At 47.8% G+C, this 23338-nt stretch overlaps 1 protein-coding gene across 1 annotated transcript; it reads left to right on the top strand.

Moving 5' to 3' along the window:
- Positions 1-1937: 1937 nt before the first annotated feature.
- Positions 1938-22854, top strand: LOC129339530 (leukocyte immunoglobulin-like receptor subfamily A member 2). Its single transcript, XM_054994111.1, has 6 exons — positions 1938-2073; positions 4048-4337; positions 7391-7682; positions 10268-10555; positions 21799-22089; positions 22600-22854. The coding sequence occupies exons 1-6, from the start codon at positions 1938-1940 to the stop codon at positions 22794-22796; spliced, it is 1494 nt and encodes a 497-aa protein (XP_054850086.1). The 3' UTR covers positions 22797-22854.
- Positions 22855-23338: the final 484 nt, after the last annotated feature.

Below are 23338 nucleotides of genomic sequence, written 5' to 3'. Positions count from 1 at the left end.
CCAGGTGGCAAAAAACCTCCCGGTCCAGCTTGCACGCTTCCCACGGGTGCAATGATGTCATTTCCAGGAGTGACATCACAGAAGTGATGTCATCATGCTACATTCGGAGGACTTTCAAAAAGTGAGTGCTGGGTCCCCCACCTGCAGCGAGGGTAGGAAAAACTGGCAACCCTGTCTTCCAGCTTGAACTGCTAAACATAAACTTGACTATGTTGCTGGTGGCCGCTATGTATGGAGTGTTTGTATCTTTCTTCTTATTCAGAATAATGCTTTTTCATCTGTCTTTTCCAGAACAGCAACTAAAATGAAGTGTCATGTATTGTTCTGGTGTTATGAATTCTTGCAAGGCTGCCTTTGAACGGGACCTGATATCTGTACCGAGGAGATCCTTCCTGCAGATTGAGAGAACCTGTGAAAGTGATGGTTGCTGAAGCCCTTGTCAGTTTCCGGTCGCTTCTGATGTAATGCAGGGGGTGGGTGGTGGTGGATCACAGCAAACATCTCACTAAACTAAGCTCAAGGGAATCTGTAGCATTGGAACTGGCTCTTAGTGACTGCATAATTGCTCTATCATGGTGCCTGCTTTCTCCATCTTCTTTTCCTGGTGAGAATCACAAAGGCCAAGGAGTGTCCAAACCAGGAATTGGAGAGAAAGGCATTTTCTGCTACCAAAGTGTGTGTGAGAGAGAATGAGAGGGAGCTGCGTGTTTAGTTTTTGCCAGCTGCTGAGGCTCCAAGATGGTGAGCTTGTTGTCTTCTATACATGGATGTATGCTTGCAATTGTTTAGCAAGGAGGGAAATAACAGTCTGTGCATGCTCAGAGGTGTTCTAGGTTTGTTTTACATTAACTGCTTGAAGGATGAGACTTCAGGTCCTGAGAGCCAGGTTCCAGTCTCAGATTCAGCCTCTCTCCGTTTGTACATCTGTGGGTGGGAGTTTGCATGGGGAAGAGATTTCATTGCTGTGGGTCCTGTACAGTAATAGCTCTTTCTACTTTCTAGGTTTCTCTCTAGCTCAGGAGGAAAATGTGCTCAGAGGTGAGAATAAGCTGAAGGGGGTGGGGGATGCTGTGGACCATTTGAATGTCTTACACCCTCCCCATCAAAGAAAGAAAATTTTGACCCTTATTGCCCTTCACCGTCTGTAATGCTTAACTCACATAACCCTTTAACATCCTGGGAAATGTAGTCATTAGTGTGTTGACTCCACAGAGAAATCAGTAGCCTGATGGCTTTGCACCACAGATGGGTCACTGGTCAATCTATATAAAAAAGACACACATATATTTCCACACAACTTGTTACAGTGCTCTGGCCCCACTATAAGGAAATGTGGCCAGCAGTTGTACTGGGTAACCAACATCTTCTAAAGCGCAAATCAACCCCAACACTGTGTCTGAGAAAAGACACAGCAGTGTATCATGCAGCCCTGGGTTCAAACCCTGTCTTTGCCAGTAACTCAGTAGCTGGCCTGAGGCAAGTGTGAAAGACCCCATCTGAAATTTTTGGAGAACATGGATCTACCTTGTTGCTGGTAGGAACTGTAGTAGGGATTCCTATTTGAAGTGTTGTATAGAAAGCTCTCTCTAGTGTTGCTTTGGGGAGATGCTGCAGGAGAACCATCTGGGAGCTGCTCAGAGTTCAGGACATAAGGATAAGAAATAACTAACTAAATTACTAAAGCAGAATTTCATGTTTTGGGGGGGGGGAATCAAAATTTTCTCTCTCTCAAAACGTCTCTCTCTACTCTCCAATGCATTGTTTTGTTCTTGTTTATTTGATAATCCAGAGAGATCCTTTCTGTTCCCTTCATCGATTTGTATCCTGTCTTGGGAGTCAAAGTGGGAGGAACTGCAAATATCTCCTGCAGGGTTCCTTTCTCTGATTATTTTTTCTGTCTGGAGCCAGAAATCCCACTTGGAAAACTTCTAGTTTCAATGTTTGAAGGACAAAGTAATTTTTCCATCACAAATGTGAGCAAAGAGGATGGAGGGGAATATACCTGCTATTCTTGTGATCCAAATACCCAGTCCCAGTCAGAACGCAGTGAACCTGTGGAGCTGCTGATACAAGGTGAGGGGCCCGGGCGTTGCTAGGTGGGTGAACACCAGGGTCAGGGCCTTCTTTATCATGGCCCCTGGGACAAATGTGTTAGTTTTAAAACAATGTGGAAAAGCATTTATACTCTCCAACAAACTATATAGACAAACTGTCTCTTGATACTTTTATCATTGTCCCTCCCCCACATGAAGTGTTTATCATAAATTTCACATTAAGTGCTCTTTTGTGGTTGTATACTCTTAAATTTTTATCTACTGATGAGTTGTGTTAGTAGCTTTACTCACATTTTTTTTATTCTTATAGACTCGGGACCATTGGGTTAAGTGGGAAACAAATTACTATCTGTAGTTTTGTTTTGGTTTTTTTTTTGAAATTCATAGGGAATGTAGATACCTGTCTTCAAATGCCCCCTACCCCCCATTTCAGGTAGGAAGGGGAGAGGCTTCCAGTTTTAGGAACTATTAAATTTCTTGCTTGTAGATGAGGCACAGAAAGACCATAATGGGGGTGAGCTCTGCCCTTCTTTCCTGGAACTCTCAAATAGTGGGCTGGCTGGGCTAGTGTTGCCAACTCCAGGTTGGGAAATTCCTGGAGATTTGGGGGTGGAGCTGAGAGAGGGGAAGAATTACAGCCAGGTATAATGCCATAGAGTCCACCCTCCACAGCTGCCTTTTTTCTCCAGGTGAACTGATCTCCTTCGCCTGGAGATCAGTTCTAATTCCAGGAGAAGTTGGAGATAAAGATGGGAGCCTGAAGGTTCATTTTCTATGTTTTTAAGAGAATGCTTTTTTTTTTTTAAAGGACTCCCATCGGTTTCTTAAATTTTATCATTTTAGTGCTTATAAACTTTCAGTACCTTCCTGCAAAGCAACGAGGTCAAGCTCTTTAAAAATTCACAGTATTACAGTTTTGCCTAGATGGCAATTGTGAGCACCATCAGTTAGCCACAGGATTAAGACTCTATGATAAAGGCCATTAAATGGGGGGAGCAATGTAGGATACAATCCATAATGTTATAAAGGGCACACGGGAATGCCAGATTTTGTTTTCCACTGTTTAGACCATGTCTAAGTGCGATATTCCTGGATGGAGCTTGTGACACTTCATGCGCTAAGGCAGTAGCACTCAATCTTCCATATCTTGCATCCCACCAGCCACCTTCTTGTACAGTTGCCAACTTGGGAAATTCCTGGAGATTTGGGGGGAGGAACCTGAGGATAGTGGGGTTTGGGGGGAGGGATCTCAGCAGGGTATACAGCCATAGTCTCCACCCTCTAGAGCAGGCATTTTCTCCAGGCGACTGATCTCTGTAGGCTGGAGATCAGTTGAAATTCCAGGAGATCTCCAGACGCCACCTGGAGGTGGGCAAACCTACTCTGTTGAAAAATCTGTGAATCACCATGATGGTAAAAAAAAAGCCCAGTTTTTCTGAGAAGGACATTTACATGTTTATCAGAATTCTATTATTGTATTTATAACATGGTAAGTGTTAAGGACATAAAAACGTACCAGTAGCGTTGAGTATAAATGTTATTGCTGTGACTATCTAAAAGTCAAGCTAAATGTCATGGCAGCCACAGGTTTCCTCCCATGTCCAATGACACCATTTTAAATTGATTTGTCGTTTTTCAACACTGAGCCACAAGGCTCCATCCAGAGCAGGCATGCAGTGAGGCAGCCTTAGGTGGGCTTACTGGCTGGCCAGCTTGCCCGAAGGTGTGGCCTTGCCACCTTGCCCTGGCATGCTGGGTGGGGTGGGGGAGGACAGGGATTGCCCCTCAGCCCTCTACATGCTGCTGCTGCCTCTGCTGGCTGTTCGCCCAGCTCATTTCTTGCTTGACTCTAAAAGGGATTGCAGGAGAGTGAATTCTCAGTCATTGCTATGAAAGCCCTGCATCCCGCCTAGGCTACTTCTGCATCCTTCTGGTGGTATGTATTCCACCAGTTGACACCCGTTGCACTAAGGTATCTTCTGTCTTCTCACAGATCCAGATCTGCCCAGACCCAACATCTCCATACGCCCTAACAAGTGGGCTGCCATAGGGCACAACGTCACCATCCAGTGCTGGGCCAAAGGTCCAATCAAGAGGTTCTATCTTCATACAGTTAATAAGAAGATCCAAGAGGTTCAGCTGATACAAGAGGTTGAGCCAGATGGGGACATGGCTGAGTTCCTCCTTAGCAATGTGAACTGGCATCATGCAGGGAGATACCACTGCAACTATAGACCCCCATCGGGATTTCTCACCTCCATGTCCAGCAACTCTGTGGAACTGGTATTATATAAAGGTCTCAACAGAACACCTGAGTCTTACTTCATTATCATATCAGTTTGATACACCTGTTCTTCTCACATGCGTGTGTGTGTGTGCAAAGTGCTAGATCAAATTGCTCCTTTTGCTTTGGTATGCAATAATAGAAACAGTGTGTAGAATCAGACTGAAGGATACTAGCAAAATTTTGCCATTGCATGTCATGATGTTGCAGAAGTGTGACAAAACACCAGAAGTGCTCTGCGAGTTCAGGAGCTCAAGAGCCACTGTGTGATTCCTTACACAAATAGGGTGTCCTTAGAGCGGAGGCAGGGGGTAAGGGCTTGTGGAAGGGAAGGGTTTTCTGATTCCTTATCAGGCCTCCATAGCAATCCCTGCCCAGTCTTTAGGCTCATCTGTGTTAGGAGGACTTAACGCTGTCCCTTTCCTCAGGTTTCAGAGGGGGACAAAACAAAAAGAAAGAGAGGTCAAGGCATTTGTTTGCTTCTTAGTATCCTGCTAATTAGTTCTGCTAATCTCAGGACTTCCTCCTTGTGACATCCTTCTCTTCCTGTCCTAGTCACACAACTTTCTCTCCTCTCTATCTTTTACCATGTTTGCAGGCCTTGTCTTGCCATCCATGTCCATCCTTAGGCTAGAAAGATAGGAATCTATCGCTCCACTTTTCTGTCAGAGTATGGAGTTCCTATAATAAAGAACTCTTATTTCTTTTCTAAACATAAGCTAAGTATAAGTTAGTTATCTTCTGTCTCACACTCACACCAGCCAGCACACTCCAAATACCTGTCACGTTTTCTCTGCAATTGAAGGTACCCCACTAAGGTCCAGCTATATACCTTTTAATAGGTTCCGGGCCAAGTATGATTTTTTTTACAGGTCATGGTGCCCAGTTTATGGGTGACAAGGAGCAATACGAAGCTGTGCTGAGTTCTTTACTAATTTTGCTGAGAAAAGTTGGAGCTGGCAGACTTACTAAGCAAATTGATTTGCCTCCTGGCTGATGCAGCTTAGAGAATAACAGGAATGATGAGCTCAGATAAGGAAGGAGCTAGCGCTGCTGCTAGAAGCTCTCAGCTAAACTCTGCTCCCTCTAATTCGCAGAGGCTAAGTTGGAAAAATCCCCAGTCTCGAGACTGGTGTCCTTTGGTTCCCGTGGAGTACGGGAAAGACGTCTCCTGAAAAGAATATTTAGAATTCGCTATGCAACTTCACTGGATATCAGAGGTAATTACAGATGAGCCTCCTGCTCCCACAAATCCCCAATAGGAATTCAAGATCCAGAACGCATCTTTTCTGCTGAACAGTACTCTTAATGAGGAGCAGATGGCACTGACCTATAATGCTAAAACTGCAAAGGAGAAGTTTGACTTGCTAGCATCTCTCCATAAGAAATCCAGCTGGCCTCTCATCAGTCAATCAAAAAGGCAACTTGCTGGCATAAGACACAAAGAGGGGGAGCCCTTTGATCAACATCTGGGTAAGCTAATACACATCTTTAACCAGCTAAGTGAGGCTCCCAGAGGAAGACAAATTATCTACCCTTTATATCTCTTTATCAAGCAGTTTTCTTAATACTATTGGCCATTTGGAAACAACCAATACTATAGGTTGGTTGTTGTAGATTTTCCTGGCTGTATGGCTGTGGTCATACAGCCCAGAAAATCTACAACAACCAATGTCCTCTAGCTGAGAAAGCCTTCGACAATGTAACTAATATTATATTTATTTTTTATTTTATTTACGTCATTTATATTCCACCTTTCTCAGTGAGACTCAAGGCGGATTACATAGAGTGAGATTAGTACAATCAGTGGCAAGGACAAGGGCAGGCATTTCCATACAGTGTCAAGAACATTTCCATAAACAATGTTATAGAGAGCACATTCCTGAAAAAAGCAGATTTAAGAGAGGGAAGATGCCGAGATCCCCTTGTTCCTATCATATTGTGATGAATAATGAATTTGAAAGTGACGGATTTATTTCAGACTCTGGAGCAACCTGTCATTTTGTTTCCAATGCATCTTTATTCACTGAATTAAAAGACACTGCTTTAACAATTATACAGACTGCTGAAGGGAAATCCTGCAGGGCCTCAAAAATGGGAACTGTTGTGTTAAACTGCAAATTACCAGATGGAAGAACACATGAACTCCTCTTAAAGAATGTGCTTTATGCACCTGACTTCAAATCAAATTTAATATGTCAATCAAAGCTAGATATGGAAGGCTATGAATTTAAATGCAAAATGGAATGTGTACCATTTCCCTAGATAGGGATATATATAGTGTGCCATGGCCACACTAAGCAAAAGTCTCTATAATGTGGAAAGAGACAACAGCAGCAATTGGGGGCTTACTCAAGAGCAAGCAAACCTTACTAAGTCATGTGCTTGCTTCTTTGGCACAAAAGACTAGGTCATGCCAGTTACAACACATTCTGCAAATGCAAAAAGAAGGCCTAGCAAATGGAATTGATGTAGAACATTGTGATATAACTAGTCAGAGATGTGAATGCTACATTACTTCTAAAGCAACGAAACCTCCTTTTCCAAAGCATAGTGAACACAAATCAAAGAAGCCACCTGATTTAATCCATTCAGATATATGTGGTCCTCTACCAGTACAGTTTGGGAAAGCGTTAATATTTTGTTACATTCATAGATGATTTTTCAAGATACACAGTAGTATTTCTCCTCAGTGAGAAATCCCAGATGTTGGACCATCTTAAAGACTTTATAGCTATGGTCCAGAATAAATTTGGAAGGAAGCCACAGATCCTGCGTTCAGACAATAATCTCATAACACTCATCATGTTTTCTCTGCAATTGATGCTACCCTGCTAAGGTCCGGCTGTATACTTTGTAATAGATTCCAGGCCAAATATGTTTTTTAACACTCTCTTTTTCTGTCAAAGTTTGGATTGGATGCCTGTAGGGACAGAAGAACAAACAGAGATACTCTAATCTTTTGCAGCCTTATGGTAAGGAAAGCACAGGGTATTAGATGTCAAGGGCCATGCTGGGGTGATGGTCTTCACTGTCTTATCTGTTCCTTTGCCCAGATATCAGCATACCCGGACCCATCATCTCCGTGACTCCTGCTGAGTGGGTTTCCCTTGAAAGAAATATCACTATCTACTGTCAAAGCAACTTTCCAGTCTGGCATATCAGGACATTTTATCTTGAAAAGGAAGGAGGCCAGATATCACTGGAGCTGAAACTCCATGAGGAAAGTGCCACATTCTTTATAGGCAAAGCAAGCTGGGAGCATGGAGGAAGATATACCTGTAGATACACCTTCAGGTCAATAATTTCACAGCCCAGTGATTCTGTGGAGTTGCTGATAACAGGTAAATAGGCTTCCCTCCCAACCCCATGCTTTAGTCTTAATCTGGGGTGTCAGTCCAATTTCAGCTGCATCATCAGCTGGGTATTTAATACCAAAATATTAGGAGGCACTTTGTAATGGGCTGCTGTGTGGAGAGATGAATGGGGTGTCATCATGGGAGACAATCTGCCATATCAAAGGAAGGGATGAAGAAGCTTCCCTGTCAATGTCCTGTACTAAACTGTTGAGCTTGTTTGCATATCCTTGACCCTGGATAGTTTTGGAGATGGGAATTCATAGAACAAAGAAAAAGGGAGAGAGGATCCAACTGGAGTGGGCTGTGGGGAGAGTTTATCGACTCCACACATTCCCCTTCCTCTCCTATAGCACTTAAGGTGACTGCCTCAGAGCCAAGCTACAAGTGACAAATTACACTTGCCTGGCAAGTGAACAGACTCAGGGCCAAGCTACACATGACGAATGACACTTGAACGGCAAGTGTATTTCTCCCTGTTCACTTGCCCTCCACTCAATCCACTTGCCGTTCAAGTGTCATTCGTCATGTGTAGCTTGGCCCTCACGTGTATTCCTCCCTGTTCACTTGCCCTCCACTTGCCCTCCACTTGATCACTTGATCACTACGTGATCAAGTTACGGTATTACAGAAGTAATTGCTGTCAGCATGAAATGCTGTATGGAATAAGCCAACTGGGCTCTTTGTAAATTGTATCTGAATGGATTAATGTTTGTTGCACGGTTTATTGCTCTTGAAAAAGCACTTTGGTGCTAAACAGATGAGGCCTACAGTCTGTAGAGCATAGGCGTGACTGTTAATTGGAGGCTTTTGAATGCCCGTGGCGAGTGGAGTTCTTCATAAACGGCTTGCACAGACAAATACCATACCTTTATTGATAGAAAAGAACTTGTGGTTTGGACTTGACTCCTGCGGCTGTTCTCTGGCTATACCTACTGTATAACTGCATGAATTTAATTAGGACTCTGAGTGATTTCTAGCATTGACCAGTGTTATTCCTGAGCATTCATTACATGTATTGCTTATGTATTGTTCATTGATGTTGATTGTGATTGATTATATATATTTCTGTACATTTTGAGCACTTTTGCACTTTAAATATATATAAGAGTTTTCATAGAGTGGTTTTGCATAACCTATACTGGGAGTCCTTTTGTTCTAACCACTATATGGGGCCTGGAGTTCTCCCAGAATTACAGCTGTTTTCTAGACTACAGGGATCAGTTCCCCTGGGGTAAACGGCAGCTTTGGAAGATGAACTCTATGGTATCCTATAGATTCTAGGTGAAATCTCTCCTCGTATCTCATCCCTCCACAAATCTCCAGGAATTTCCAAGGCTGGACTCAGCAATCCTAACTGTGACCCTAATTGATTGTTAATTTGGCAGTTAATTGGTTGTTAATTTCCTAGCCAAAAAATAAAAAAAAACTGAAGCAACTTAGTAGATATTTAATTCTGAAATACTTCACACAATGAATATTCAATTCATGCAATGGAATATGAAATCAATACTAGCCATGGGGAGTAAAGGGAACCTGCACAGGCAGAGGCAGCCATACCAGTGCAGGGAAGTAGCATCAATAGGCAGCCTCGGCTTCTATGCCTTGCTTGCTTGGTCCTCCAAGGCAACTGGCTGGCTGCTGTGTGAAAGTGTATGCCATATTAGATAGATATAGAAGGTTCAACTTATGTTCCATATGCTCCTTAATGTGTGGTGATAGAACACCTAGTTTAGATGGTTTTAGAAAGTCATTAGACAAATATGTGTTCTGCTAATGCCTATTAGCCATGATGGTTCAATGGAGCCTCCATGTTCAGAGGCAGTATACCTCCGCATAGCATCTAGCTGACCACTATCTAACAGGAAGTTATACTCAATGGGCCTTTGTTCTGTTCCAGCACGGTTGTTCTGATGTTATCTTTCTTGGATGCAATGTTAATTATATCCATGATGGAAGGACTTAGAAGAGCTGAAGTGAAAAGAAAGGTTAAACTCCTCCTCCTCGCCATTGCTTCATTTTCATATATAATGATCTTCTGCTTTTCAATGATACTGAGCTTTCAAGTAGTGAGGGTATTTCAAATTTGACCACTGGCTATTATAGTAAAAACAGGGCTAGTAGCAAGTGACCTAATAGTACTTGTCAAAGGCCTTACGATTCATTGAAGGAGCAGAAGAGGCAGAAATGACAATGCTCCAATACTGCAGATTAGTTTTTGCCTTTATGTTTCAGAAGACCAGCCACTAGTATCCCATTCATGCCTGCAGGGACCAAGCTACAAGTGACAAATGACACAGGTTGGACACTTGTCAGCTTCCCTCAAGTTTTGATGGGAAATGTAGGCATCCTGGTCTTGCAGCTTGGCTCGCCGACTGCTGTCCAATGGACTTTTCAACTGTCACTTGTCCAACATTCTGCCAAGCTGCCTACATTTCCCATCAAAACTTGAGGGAAGCTGACAAGTGTCCAATCTTTGTCATTCGTCATTTGTAGTTTGACCCATAGTTTTATAGGGCTTGGATGGAACTTTTGACACCAGATGTATTCAGCTATCTTCCTTCTGCTCGCAGATCCTGATCTTCCAAGGCCCAATATCTCCCTGAGTCCTAATGCTGTGGCCGTCCTCGGAAGCAATATCACCATCCAGTGCTGGACAGAGGGTCTCAACAACACATTCAGTCTCCGTAAGGATGGAGAGCAGAGGGCATCACGATCAGCAGAGCCAGAAGGGGGCAGGGCCCTGTTCCGAATCAGCTACGTGCGCCTGGATCATGCAGGGAGCTACAGCTGCAGCTACCGACCACCCAAGCTTTTCAAGTCTTCAGAGACAAGCAGGAAGGTGGAGCTCTTGGTGTTAGGTGAGGGGTCTAAGGAAGCATCCCTCAGTCTTATAGACTTGGGAATCAGCTCAGTCTTACTGTTGCCTGAAATATGGGGAGCATTTTCCTATATAGAATATCCACAAGGAGGCCATTCTGTACCTGAGAGTAGCCACAATAGTCAGAAAGGGGGAAAGACATTCCAGCCTGTAAATACCAATCCCATACCATGGACTGTGCTCTCTGGGCACAGACCAGTGAGCTTTATGGGGGTCCTTTCCCAAAGTGGAGTGATGCTGGAAGAGCCAAAGGGGAAATGTGGCACTGAATGCAGAATAAAATCAGCTCCCTTAGAGTCTCAGCATTCATTTTGAGAAGGAGCGTGTCTGTACTCCTTAAGCCTGCAAAGGTATGCTTAAATAGATGTGGGCGATGCCGGTAAAATTTCAGCAGTCAGATGTGTGGCTGACTAACATTGCCAGTTTCTATGCAGTATGTAAAACATGCAAATTAAGACCATCTTCATAATTTGTTTTAGTTGGCACACATTAATTGGGTTTCACCATTAATGGGTAACATTATGAAAGGTCCTGAAACTTGGACTGGCAATTTGACATTTGTGATTTCAGCAGGCATTGTCCTAAGACATTGCAATAGATACAGATGCATGTCTATGGATCCAGCAACCAGCATGGGGAACCAGAGACAGAGAGATTCTGCTTGCATGAGCTCTTGTGTAATACCTAGCAAAGCCTAAACATTATAGTGCCCAGAAATTGGTGGCACAAGATCTTGTGTTAGTGGAACTACAAGTAGTGATACAATAAATGTGACTTAGAAGTCTTTTGCACTCGGTTTTTACAGCACGTTCAATACCATTTTGCATCCCATGTTTTTCTGCCTTTTACACTTCCGAGCTAGTCATGTGATGCTGCTCCGGGCTATGTTAGCTTTTCCCTGGGGTATCTGACTACGGACATATCTCGACTTTTTTTTTTGCCTCAGATTCTGACTCACGCTTGAGTCAGTGAAAGTAAGTGTAAAATGTTTGCCTCTCTCCCCCCCTTTCCTATTGCAAGTTGATTGGCCAGAGCAGATTTAACCACACCTACCCTCGTCAGCTCCCCTAATGCTTCTTTCGCCATTGGGCAGCAACCATTGCACCAAGTAGCAGCTCAGCTGTGCCCATCGCTCGCCTCCTCTGCTTCCTTCCCAGACGAGCAGAGGTGGTGCTGGCTCTGCCCCTTCCCTTCTCATCTCCCCATCTGATTTTTTTTACTGCTTCTGAAGGGTAGTATCGTTAAGGTGTCAAGCACTTTAAAACAGAATTGTGGGCATTTAACAGTCGTGGAGATGGAATCTTTACCCAACACAAACCTAAGAATCTTCACTGGTTGCAGAGAACAGTAAAAAAGGCGGGAGGGGGGGAGGGGGAAGGAAGATCATTCGGTGAATAGTAGGCAGTGGAGGGATGAAAGGATTGGTGTTAATCTCAGTGCAGCTGCTCTTGTGCTCTTGTGTAAGTAAAAAGACTCAAACTTTCAACAGTTAGGGTTCGAAATAGCAGCACAGAGAGTGGAGATTCTTAGTCTTACCACGCATGCTCAAACTTAAAAAAAAAAAGTGACGTGTATTCAGTAGCCCACAAAGCTCGCAGTAGAACAAATGACTAGAGATGGGCACAAACCGCACTACGAACTTCAAAAACCCACGAAAATGGCGATGGCACGATTGCGATCCGGCGGTTCGCTATCGGCCATGGCCAACGAACCAGCGGTTGGCAAAAGCCTGGTTTGGTGTGTTTGGCCGTGGTTCGGGAAGGCAGACACTCAGGCTCCAACAATCAATTCCCCTGGCAACGGAGCCAGGGGAATGCCTGAACTCTGTCTGCGCTCCTTCTGTCGCCCTGGAAACCCGAATGGAAGCCCAGCTTACCTTGATTGGCAGGTCTTCCTTCCAACCACGGAGCTGCAAAGCGGTTACAAGTTGGGAGAAGACACCCAGGGGAGGGAGGGGGAAGGGGGTGTCCTGTAGCCACAGGCACGCCAATCTCATCCCTGCAAATCCTGATAGGCAGCTCTGATGGCCAAACACAGACCTCCTGCGTTGTTCAATGGGACCTGTGCTTATAAATAGCCATGGGCTCCCAGGCTGGGTTTCACTTTCAGCGAGCAGTGGAGTGGGACAGAGCTCTTGCTTGCCACTTGCTAGCCTTTGGGGAGAAAGACTAATTCAGCTTGGATTTGGGGGATAGGGATCTATCTCCACTGGTTCCAGGGCTGCTGCCTGGCTCTGGGCCAAGCTCAGTGGGCACCTTGGCTGAGGGCTCACATTGATTTTTGATCAGTGCCTGATCTGTTCACGTCTGTGGGAGTGGTGGGCTAGGGCTCTAGTCCCTCCCTCCCTCTGGTGCCAGGGCTGCTGCCAGGCCCTGGGGCCAAGCTCGGTGGGTACCTCGGCTGAGGGCTCACATTAGTGCCTGATCTGTTCAGGTCTGTGGGAGTGGTGGGTTAGGGCTCTAGTCCCTCCCTCCCTCTGGTGCCAGGGCTGCTGCCAGGCCCTGGGGCCAAACTTGGTGGGTACCTCGGCTGAGGGTTCACAGTGTTATCTCCGTTCTTCTTCTCAATTGTTTTTTGCTGGCATGATGAGGCTTCAGGTGGGGGACAAGAGTGGTCGTGGGGGGAAGTGCAGAGATTGTCCCGGTTGCAGCACGGGAAGCAGTGCTGTGCAGGACTCTGGAGCAGCAGAGACTCCCGCTCCCCCAAAACCACCAGTTGTGGCTGTGGAGGAGGCCAAAGAGGTCTTGCCGGCGGTGGAAGAGGAACTCCTGAAAATTTTGGGGGAGGAGGAGGCTGAGGGATCCTTGGAGGAATGGTTGGGGTTCGAGGAAACATCCAGCCCATCCCCATCCCAAACTACTGGTGGTGCTGTCCCTGTCTGCAGTCCACCCATCACTCCTTCTTCCATTGCCAGCTCCATGGCACATCCAGCAGCAACCCTTCATCCTCCCTCCCCTGGAACCATTAGTGGTCCACGGTTCAACCTCAATGTTTGGAGGCACTTTCGGTCCCTTCCTACTGACCCCCGCGTGGTGCAGTGCTGTGTGTGTGAGGACCTGGTGCGCAGGGGCAATGACCCGAAGCACCTGTCATTGACGGCCCAGACTCGTCACTTGAAGAGGCACCACCCGAGCCTGTGGTCTCCGTCCTCGGCCAGCGTAACATCCATCAGGGGGAGACCGAGGGCCACCAGCTCGTCTGATCCAGGATCAATGGGAGGGTCTCCGGAATGCACCCCGAGCAAGAAGCCTTGCCTCGAGGGTGTGACTGGTGGGAGCAGAAGGGTCAGGCAGGCTGCCCTGGGGGAAGTTGTTCCATCGGTGTCGGAGGTGGCTCCGCTGAAAAGGGTGAGGTCAAGGGCTCAGGAGGTGGGCGTTCATGTGGTGGCTCAGACGATTGCCCTGCCAGGCTTCCCCCTATTGGTCATGGAGGGCGTGGGCTTCCAACTGCTGCTCCAGCACTTTGCCCCATGGTTCACCATGCCATCACAGCGCACTGTTGGGCATTGAGTCGTGCCCGCCCTGTATGAGGCAGTGCAAGACATGGTGCGCAGAGACCTGTCGGCTGCCCAAGGCAGAACAGTGCCCTTCATGGCTGACCTGTGGAGTGGCTGCCATCACGGGTACCTTGCCATCACCGCCCACTGGTGGCAACCAGAGGACCTCCGCCTCCCCAGGCCAAGATCTGTCAGCCGTAAAAAGGTGCCCAGCTTGACACTGGGCTACAGGGCAGTTCTTCTTCAGGCCCGGGGGATGGACACTGGGAAGAACATCGCCGCCACCGTCAAGGCAGCTCTGAGGGAGTGGACGTCCGAGGTGGAAGGGTTTGTCCGTTGCTTCATGGTCACGGATGCGGGAGCCAACATGTTGGCAGCCCTGAAAGAGGCATCCCTCCTGGGCCTGGTGTGTATGGTGCACAAGCTGCACCTCGTGATGTGGGACATGCTTGGGCTGGGGAGCAAGCTGAGGGACAGCTGGGACGAGGGAACCTTGCGGACGCACAATCTGCTGGACAGCTGCCATCGCATCGCTTCCCACTTCTCCTGCAGCATAAACTCTTCCCGCAAGCTGATCCAGAGGCAGGGGGAGGCAGGGGACCCCGAGCACCAACTCTTCCAGGACCTGCCCACCCACTGGAACTCCACCTATGACATCGTATGTCGTCTGGTGGAGCAGAAGGGCGCATTGCAAGACAACCTGTCCTCTTCGGATGTGCTGAGGAGGGGAGAGGAATTGAGCCTCAGCTCCATGGACTGGAGAGTCCTTGCCCAGATGTCCCGGATCCTGAAACCCTTCAAGGATGCTACTGATCTCTTGTGCTCCTACCAGCCCAGCCTGGGTCAGGTTCTCCCTCTGATCCACGGCCTAGACCAGTTTCTGGCCCAGGAGCTCCAGCAAGGGCAAGAGCTGCTCCCCAGGGTCCGGGACTTTGTCTGGAGGATCCAGGCCTGCATTGCTGAACGCCTGCATCCTCTATGCTGCGAGGCACCGTACCAACTGGCCTCCCTCTGTGATCCCTGCATCAAGGGCAGCATCGCCATGCAGGCAGGTCAGATGCAGCACTGGAAAAAGGAGCTCTGCAGAGCACTGCTCCATTTCCAGAGACAGAGGGCAGGAGAGAAGGAACCGGGCAGCGGCAAGGGGCAGGCGGTGGAGGAGGAGGAGGGGGAGGGGGAGGAGGTTGGAAGAGAGCCACACTAGGGAAGAGCCACCCCAATGGACACATTCGATCTCTGGGCCTCGTCTGTGGGCTGCGTGGTTGGCCTCTGCACAGCGGGCACGTCCCTCTCAGTGGAGTACTCAGCGGGGGCCATGGTGTGTGAGTACCTTTCTGAGCCCACCGAGCCGCACCATGCCAACCCGTTGCAGTATTGGGCGAGGAAATCTGGCTGATGTCCGGACCTGTCCATCGTGGCAACAAAAATCCTGTCCTGCCCTCCCACCAGCGTGCAGAGCGAGCAGGTGTTCTCCCACGTGGGAGACCTCCTCCGTCCCCGCCGCGCACGTCTGCACCCAGACCTGGTGGACATGTTGGCGTTCATCAAGGTGAACCTCAACCTACTGAGGCACCTTCTCGTGGACCTGGACCTACCTGGGCTCTGAGCCACCCTGGGGTTGTAGCCGGCCCAGCTCGTCCACAGCGGGCTCAAACCTCCCTCAGTTCTTGGGGCTGCTTCCATGGCTGGTGACCCTTTGCCCTCCTCTCCCAGACAAGTTCCCATTCCCTCTTCACACCTCTCTCTCTCTGGATCTGCTCAGATGCCTCCCAACCTCTCCTGTCTTTCCCAACCCGTCCTTTCCACAACGGCAGGAAGGTGTGGTGCTGCCAGTTGATGCCGCTTTTGGGCACGAGGAACAGCTCTGCTGCTGTTGCCGATGTGAGAGTTGCACCGTACGGTACCCCCCCTTCCATGGCACCTGGTGTCTCCACTGAGCGGGGGGGAATGGGTCCCTCCCACCCTTTCCACGAAGGCAGGAAGTTGGGTGCTGTCTCCTGCCACCGCTTTGGATCCCAAGGGGCAGCTCAGAAGCTTTTGCTGAGCTTGACAGGTTTGAGCTGCACAGTGCACCCCTATCCATGTGTACCTGCTGTCCTCTCTGTGCATGGGGGGAATGGGACCCACAACCAGTCACGTGTCCTTTCTGCGAAGGCAGGAAGGTGGTTGAGGTATGCCGCTGCTGCTTTTGGGCACGAGGGGCAGCTCAGGAGCTGTTGCTTGTGTTAGTGTGGTGCCGCACGGTACCCTCCCTTTCCGTGGTCACCTACTGCCCCCTCTGAGCAGGGGGGAATGGGTCCCTCGCACTCACACCCTTTCCGTGAAGGCCAGACAGTGGGTGCTGTATGATGCTTCAGCTTTGGGCCACGAGGGACAGATCAACTGCTGTTGCGCATTAAATTGCACATCACGGTGGCCCCTGCCAACAGCAGTGGCGGTCCCCTCTGGGCAGGGGTGAATGGGTTATGCCGCCATGAGCAGTCACGTCCTTTCCGCAAAGGCAGGAAGGTGAGTGATGTTGGCGACAGCCTCCACTGTGACACAGGGGGAGCGGACAAGCCTCTGCCACAACAGTCTGCACACTCCTTCAGGGTGGATGTGGAATCCCTCCGTCCCGGTCCTGCTGCGCAATGCGGCCTTCCTCTCCCACACAAGTACACAGTCCCTCTTCTCACCTCGCCCTCTGCGGAACACTGAGTCCCCTTCCAACGACCTCTCTGGTCCTGTCCTATTCCATCCTTTCCACAAAGGCAAGAAGGTGGTTGATGCTGGCTGCTGCTGCAGAGTTCCTCAGTAGGATCCTCGGAGGAGGTCTTGCGGCTGTTAGGATCTTCCGACTTCACAGACCCTCTTTCGACCTGTCCCTCTCTGGAGCACTCCGACCCCTCCAAATGACATCTCCTCTCTGTCCCATCCTTTCTGGCAAGGCAGGAAGGTGGGTGCTGTCGGCTGCCACCACAGAGTAGCTCAGTGGGAGCTTCGGAGGAGGCCTCGCTGCTGTTGGTGGATCTTCCCACTTCCCCTCCAAAAGACATCTCCTCTCCCTCCCGTCCTTTCTGGCAAGGCAGGAAGGTGGGTACTGTCGGCTGCTGCCGCACTGTTCCTCAGTGGGACCCTTGGGTGAAGACCCTCGCTTGCTGGGGATCAGGCCCCCATCCGAATGACATGTCCTCTCCCACCCACGTGGGAATACCAGCGAGCTCCTCTTTGGCCTGTCGGGCGGGCACATGGGGGGTGCCGCCGGCGAGCGGCCAGACCTCCCGCCCCCTAAAGGGGAGGTGGCTCATCATCACCTCCCCATGCCCGCCACCCACCTTCTGTATACTGGGCCAACATCAACTGGTGGCTGTAATTGTGTCGAGTGGGAGTTTCCTGGGGGCCTTGGATTGGAGATGGTATAACTCCAAGATTCCTTTTGCAATGTTGTCCAAACTTGGGTGATAGCTGTAGGGGAGAGCCTGCAAAAGACTCCCCGGGAATATGGGCTCTGTAAGTGCCCCGGGGGCCGTTCGGCTCCCAACGAACCGCAAACCGTGAACCGGTTCAGTAATGGGAAATGTTCGTTGCAGTTCATGATCTCGGGATCGTCATCGGCACCGAACCACGAACCTCTGGTTCATTAAATTTTTTTGGTTCGCGCCCATGTCTACAAGTGACTATAAAATGCAGCAGAGAACGTGAGACCGAATCAGGAGCAGAGAGTGTAAAAAGGGGTGGTTCCAAGCTGGTGTGAAGGCTATAGGGCTGGCTGCTCAGATCCATTGCTTTTAAACTTGAGTGCGAAAGGGCTCTTAGTGCATGGTCTTTTTATGCATTTCAGAGGTACCTTTCACACTCGTACTTTACAGTGTTTCTGCATGTGTTTTGCGTCCCATGTTTGCAGAGGTTTCACACTTGTAATGCAGCCCTGTTCTTAGTCCGTGGTATCCCCGATTTCCCCCCCTGTGGACATACTGTGATGTTATTTTGAACCTGCTGCTGACTCACTGCTGGCCTGATTAATGCCAGTGTGAATACTTTTGTCCTCTTTTTGCTTCTCCCCCTTCTCCTTTTCCTTGGGAGCTGATTGGTCTGTGTGGATCTGACCACACCCACTCTCCTCAGCTCCCCAACCACTTTGCCTGCTCCCTTTTTTTTTTTTAATGTTTCAGCATTTGGTGGCAGTGTGGTAAAGCGTCCTCAGCCTGCCCGGCTGGCAGGCAGCAGGAAGCCGGGCACCCATCTGGCCTGGCCTGGCCCGAGTGGGGAAAGCAGAGTGCAGAGCAGGAGGGAGGCGGGCAGGGCTGAGGTTGCGGGGTGCAAGTGCACATGCTCACACCCTGTGCCCGGCGCCTCCATCCGAGCGATACCCCTGAAGAACTTGGGCTTGGCTTAGCAGACAGCCCTGGTTGCGGGGGGAGGGCTTCAGCTGTGCAGCATGCAAGGCACTCAGTACGCAGTCTGGGGCTGAGCTGACTTTAATCTTCGCTCAGCTGCCTCTTGCCCTTGCCAAGTTTTGGTGAGTTTGTGAACCAGGGATTATCTGCAGCCCTTAGCAAAGGAGGGCAGAAGGCTGGGAATGAGCAAGGGGCACGGAGGACTCTCCCTCCAGCAAGACCTCCACTCAGCCTCTCCTCTCTTCTGGCTCCCATCCTTGCACCCCCCCTCTGCCCCTGCATCCTGCTGCCACATCTTCCTCTTAAGTTTCCTCATCATATTTGAGTTGTTTGCTTCTCTACACCACCCTCTCCTTTTCCTTGAGCTGATTCATCTGTGTAGATCTAATAAAACCCACCCTCCTCAGCACCCCATCCGCTTTTTCTGTATTTTTTTTTTGTATTTCTAAAGGACAGTAATGTTTCAGCATTGTGCATTTTTTTAAATGAATGGATAGGAAGCAACGCTCTTACGTTACTGCTGTTTGGGAAAAAGATGTCATGGGAAATCACTACCAGTCAATATGCTATCTGGCTCCACAAAGAACCACTTCTGTTCATTTGAATGTTTGGACACGTTTCCCTTTTGATTTTTAATGCTCAATATGCATGATAACGATGGCCTTAAAAATGGTGTTCGAACAAACATGGGGAGTCTTTCTCTAAAAAGATCGTCACACCCCTCCCATTCAGGGTTCACGTGATCGCGTGAGACCAATGGTGGCCAGAAAATTGGCTGGATGGGGACAAACAGCTCTTAACACCCCTTGGTGCTATTTTCAAATGTGAAAAGTTAGAATGCGAAAATGGTCGCACAGAGATGCAGTACTGATGTGCATAGGGAGGGGTGAGGTTTCAAGTGGTAATGTCACAATGTTACAACGTATGCGCAAACCTTTTTTTAAAAAAAGGGTGATGTGAATTCCAAAGCCCACAAAGCCTGCAACAAAACTGGGGCTTCGAAGCGAGTGTGAAACAAAATGCAGGACACCAATTTGAAACTTCTCAGATAATGTGAAACACACAGGTGCCAAGCCGAATCTGTTGTGATTGTGGCGATGCTTCGGAAATGGTGTGTTAACCCATGAGTACGAAATGTACCAGAGTGTGCACAAGCTCTAGTGCAACATATTGTTTGGCACTGGATTCCACCCAAGATTTAGAACCTTCTTTTATAAAATGAAAGCTGAGGTCCTCAGTGTCAGTTTCTCTTCCATGTATCTTCGCAAAAATATCCACACCAGATCAGGCAAAGACAGATTCAGTAAACAGATTTTTAAAATTCAGGAATCACAGTACTACCAACTAACGTAAGACAATTGCAGAGAATGACTGTTTAACTGTAACAATGCTGACTGTATACTCCTTGCCCCTCCCTTTTCCTATGGAACGGAACTCTTGGCTTTGACAGCCTTTCAACGCTAAGAAACTAAACTGTAACTATATAACTTCCCTACCTTCTATAACTGACAGGCTAACTCCTGTCAGACATTAAACTGCAACTATGTAACTTCTGCCTCCTATGCCAGACAGGTTAACCCCTGTCTGACATTCTGCCCTGCTTATTTTCAACTCCCCCTCGGTTTATCTGGATATCGTTTGTGAAACTCCTTAACTAATTTGGAGCTTTAACATCTTCCGCTATGACCCACTCTTGGTGACTTTGATTAAAATGATTCCACCGAATAAGGTATAATAGTTACCCTCGTTTGCGTTTTGAATCCAGAATAGATTCTACTTCATGATGTGTTTGGCCGTTCACCATCAGGGGGCGGGGGGAGTCCGTGGCTCTGGGTGCCACTGGTCCGGATCTGGTGCCCTTTTTAGGAGGCTGCAATGGAAAATGGGGTGGACGCTCTTTAAATTCTTTGGCAGTTTTAATCTTATTGTTACTCCATTAATGACTTCTATTATTTCAAATGGACCTACAAACTTCCAACCTAATATTTTACTAGACTGTTCTCCCCGTAAGTTCTTTGTAGATATAAACACCCGTCCTCCTACTTTTAAGTCCCATTGAGGCGCGCGCTTCTTGTCTGCTTGGGCCTTGTAATCCTCTTTTACTTTTCTCAGGGTCTGTGAAATTAGGTCCCACTGTTCTACAATTCCCTTTCACCAATTGTGGAGTTCAGTTTTCTCCTTTCCTCCTTTCTCTGGATGAGTGTCTCTAAAATGGCATTGCCTTGCCCTTAAACCCTTGCTCCAGCAGTATTAAGACACATATATACAACAGATTGACCTTCAAAAGGAGGACAAACTATACTTGTAACAGCATTACAGCCTTTAAGACCAGAGGATTTAGAAGACTATAACTCTGCTTAGGTTTGCGCTAAAAGGGTTCTTCTTACATAAACAAGGAGAGAAGACCCCATTACTCTTTGTAGAGAGAGGTCTTTGGATGTATGGTGGAGATTTTCATTTAACAAAAGGCAATAGAAATATAAATCGTCAGGTAGACGCAGCTCCTGCCATAAACACTATTTCGTCTCATAATCCTGTGTACCCTTGAAATGGCTAATGTTTCCGTTTCAGATGTATATTTTGCCTGGAACAGGGTCCTGCCTAGCCAGGATGGGTCTTCTTGAACCTGTTTGTGAGGACATGACATGGTCTGAACGGTCCAGGAACCCATATTCAGGTTTGGATGGATTCTATGCTTTCAGAGAATGTCCTTCTCCTGACAATCTTATGCACACATCTTCATGGATTTCAGTTGCGTTTTTCAGTGCTGTGAGAATTCTTTTGAGATTCCGTATAGTTAACCTGGGCCCTTTTCACACTGCTTACTGGGACTCGCAACAACGCAGAACATTGCGCTACAAATGCTGAAAATCGCATTTTTTCGCATGAGATTTGTGCGACATCGCACGAGATTTGCGCGATGTCGCACAAATCTCGTGTGAGAAAACACGATTTTCCGCGTTTGTAGCACGATGTTCCGCGTCGTTGCAAGTCCCGGTAAGCAGTGTGAAAAGGGCCCTGGATTGGAGAAGCCAGTTCCTTTTCAAAGTATATAATTTTGCTGAAGTAACACCCGCCCTCTCTGTCTCTCTCTCTCTCACACACACACACACCCTTGAATTGTAGGGAGTCTCCAATACAGGTTCAATTCTCTCATGCAATGACAAAAAGTATGCAGCTATGGTAAGAAATGCCTCTGTATTCTTCTGTCGAGAGAGAACATAAGGCTTTACAGGAGAGGTGGTAGGCACATCATCTGACATGATCCATTTCCCTCTTATCTGACTATGGACTGAGCCTAGCATTGAGGCGGTATTTGGCATCTGACTTCCTGTTTCCTTTCCTCCACAGATCCCAGCATCCCCAGGCCTACCATCTCTGTCAGCCCCAGTCGGTTGGTTGCCCATGGGGGGCAAGTCAAAATCTCTTGTGAAATTGAAGACGGGCCTGCAAAATTCTATCTACATGAGGCTGGTGACCCAACACTGAAGTGGCCCATGAAGAGTAACTGGGATGTGGGTGAACTTTCCTTTATCAACATCAGTTGGGACCACCAAGGGAACTATAGCTGCAGCTATGCATGTTCTAAAACACCTTTTCTGTTATCAACACACAGTGACTCCCTGGAACTACTGGTATCAGGTGTGGTATCTGGTATTTACCCAGTTTTCTCTGTTGTTTAATCTCGTGATTAAGAAAAGAGTCTAGAGGTTTGTCCTGTGCTATGTTCAGACCATTATTTGTTGAAGATACAGGTGGCTACAGCATGTATGCCCTGGAGTGGTGGTGGATCTGTTAAAATGCTCCACATGCAGGGATTGGTGGGCCACATGGAAAGATGGTGTATAAATGTTTTAATAAAGAAACAAACCTTGTCCAGGTGTTCCTTTTTAGAGAGAAAAGTGACAGGGTTTCATGCTGTATGTCCACATCTATGAGGTCAGTTCCCCTCCTAGGAGTTTTCTCTGCCTGGTGCTGTGCCAAGATGCCCCTGGTCTAGCTGAAATCCAGTCCCTCATCCTCTATCCTGCCTAGTCACAGGGTGTTGTGGTATTGTCTAGGGTTGTGCATAGGTTTATCATGTAGTGAGAACCAATGCTCATGGTAATACAAACCAAACTAAACACCTGTCTCCTTTCCCTCCCTGTACAGATCCCAATGATCTCGTCTCAGAGTCTGCCGCCTATGCACGCTTTGCCATCGGAGGTCTGGTGCTTCTTCTGCTTGCGTATATCATAATTGCAGACCATCACCTCTGGAAGGAACACCATGAGGCCCAACTCTCTCCCATTCCAGCTCTCTGTCACTTTCCTGTCAAATCCAGGAATGAACCCAAGTTAGTTTCCTAAAGATCAGCAAGGAGTCACAGCTTAATGGTACACCACATTTTTTGTCTATGTAGAAAATCCCAGGTGGAGTTTCCTTCTCGGGCATCTTTCTGGAAGGCATCTCACTGTTTGTTGTATTTGGAAGGTGCTTGGCATGAGTCTTCAGAGAACAGAAGTCCCTTTCTTCTATACGTTGTCTTTCCATTCCACCTTCCCCTAATCCTCACCAAATTTCTTCTCTGAATTAAAAAAATACTTTTATGCGCTGTTTACCCTCATCACCCACCAGTGTTTTTGATAGGGTTGCAAACTCCCAGTTGGGAAATTCATGGAAATTGAATGGTGGAGACTGGGAAGGTGATGTTGGGGAGGACTTCAGCAGGGCATAATGCGATAGAGTCCACCCTACAAAGCAGCCATTTCCTCCAGGGGAACAAGTCTCTAGTTTGAAGAACAGTTGCAATTCCAGGAGCTCTCCGGGCCCCACTTGGAGATTCCCAGTCCTAGTTATTGTGTACTGCTAAGTCAGCATTACGTATCATATCTATATTATATATATTGTG

Source organism: Eublepharis macularius, chromosome 12 (genome assembly GCF_028583425.1).
Source record: "Eublepharis macularius isolate TG4126 chromosome 12, MPM_Emac_v1.0, whole genome shotgun sequence".
NCBI classification, from domain to species: Eukaryota; Metazoa; Chordata; class Lepidosauria; order Squamata; family Eublepharidae; genus Eublepharis; species Eublepharis macularius.
The sequence above is the reverse complement of the archived record's forward strand: the minus strand, read 5'-3'. Positions and strand labels throughout refer to the sequence as shown.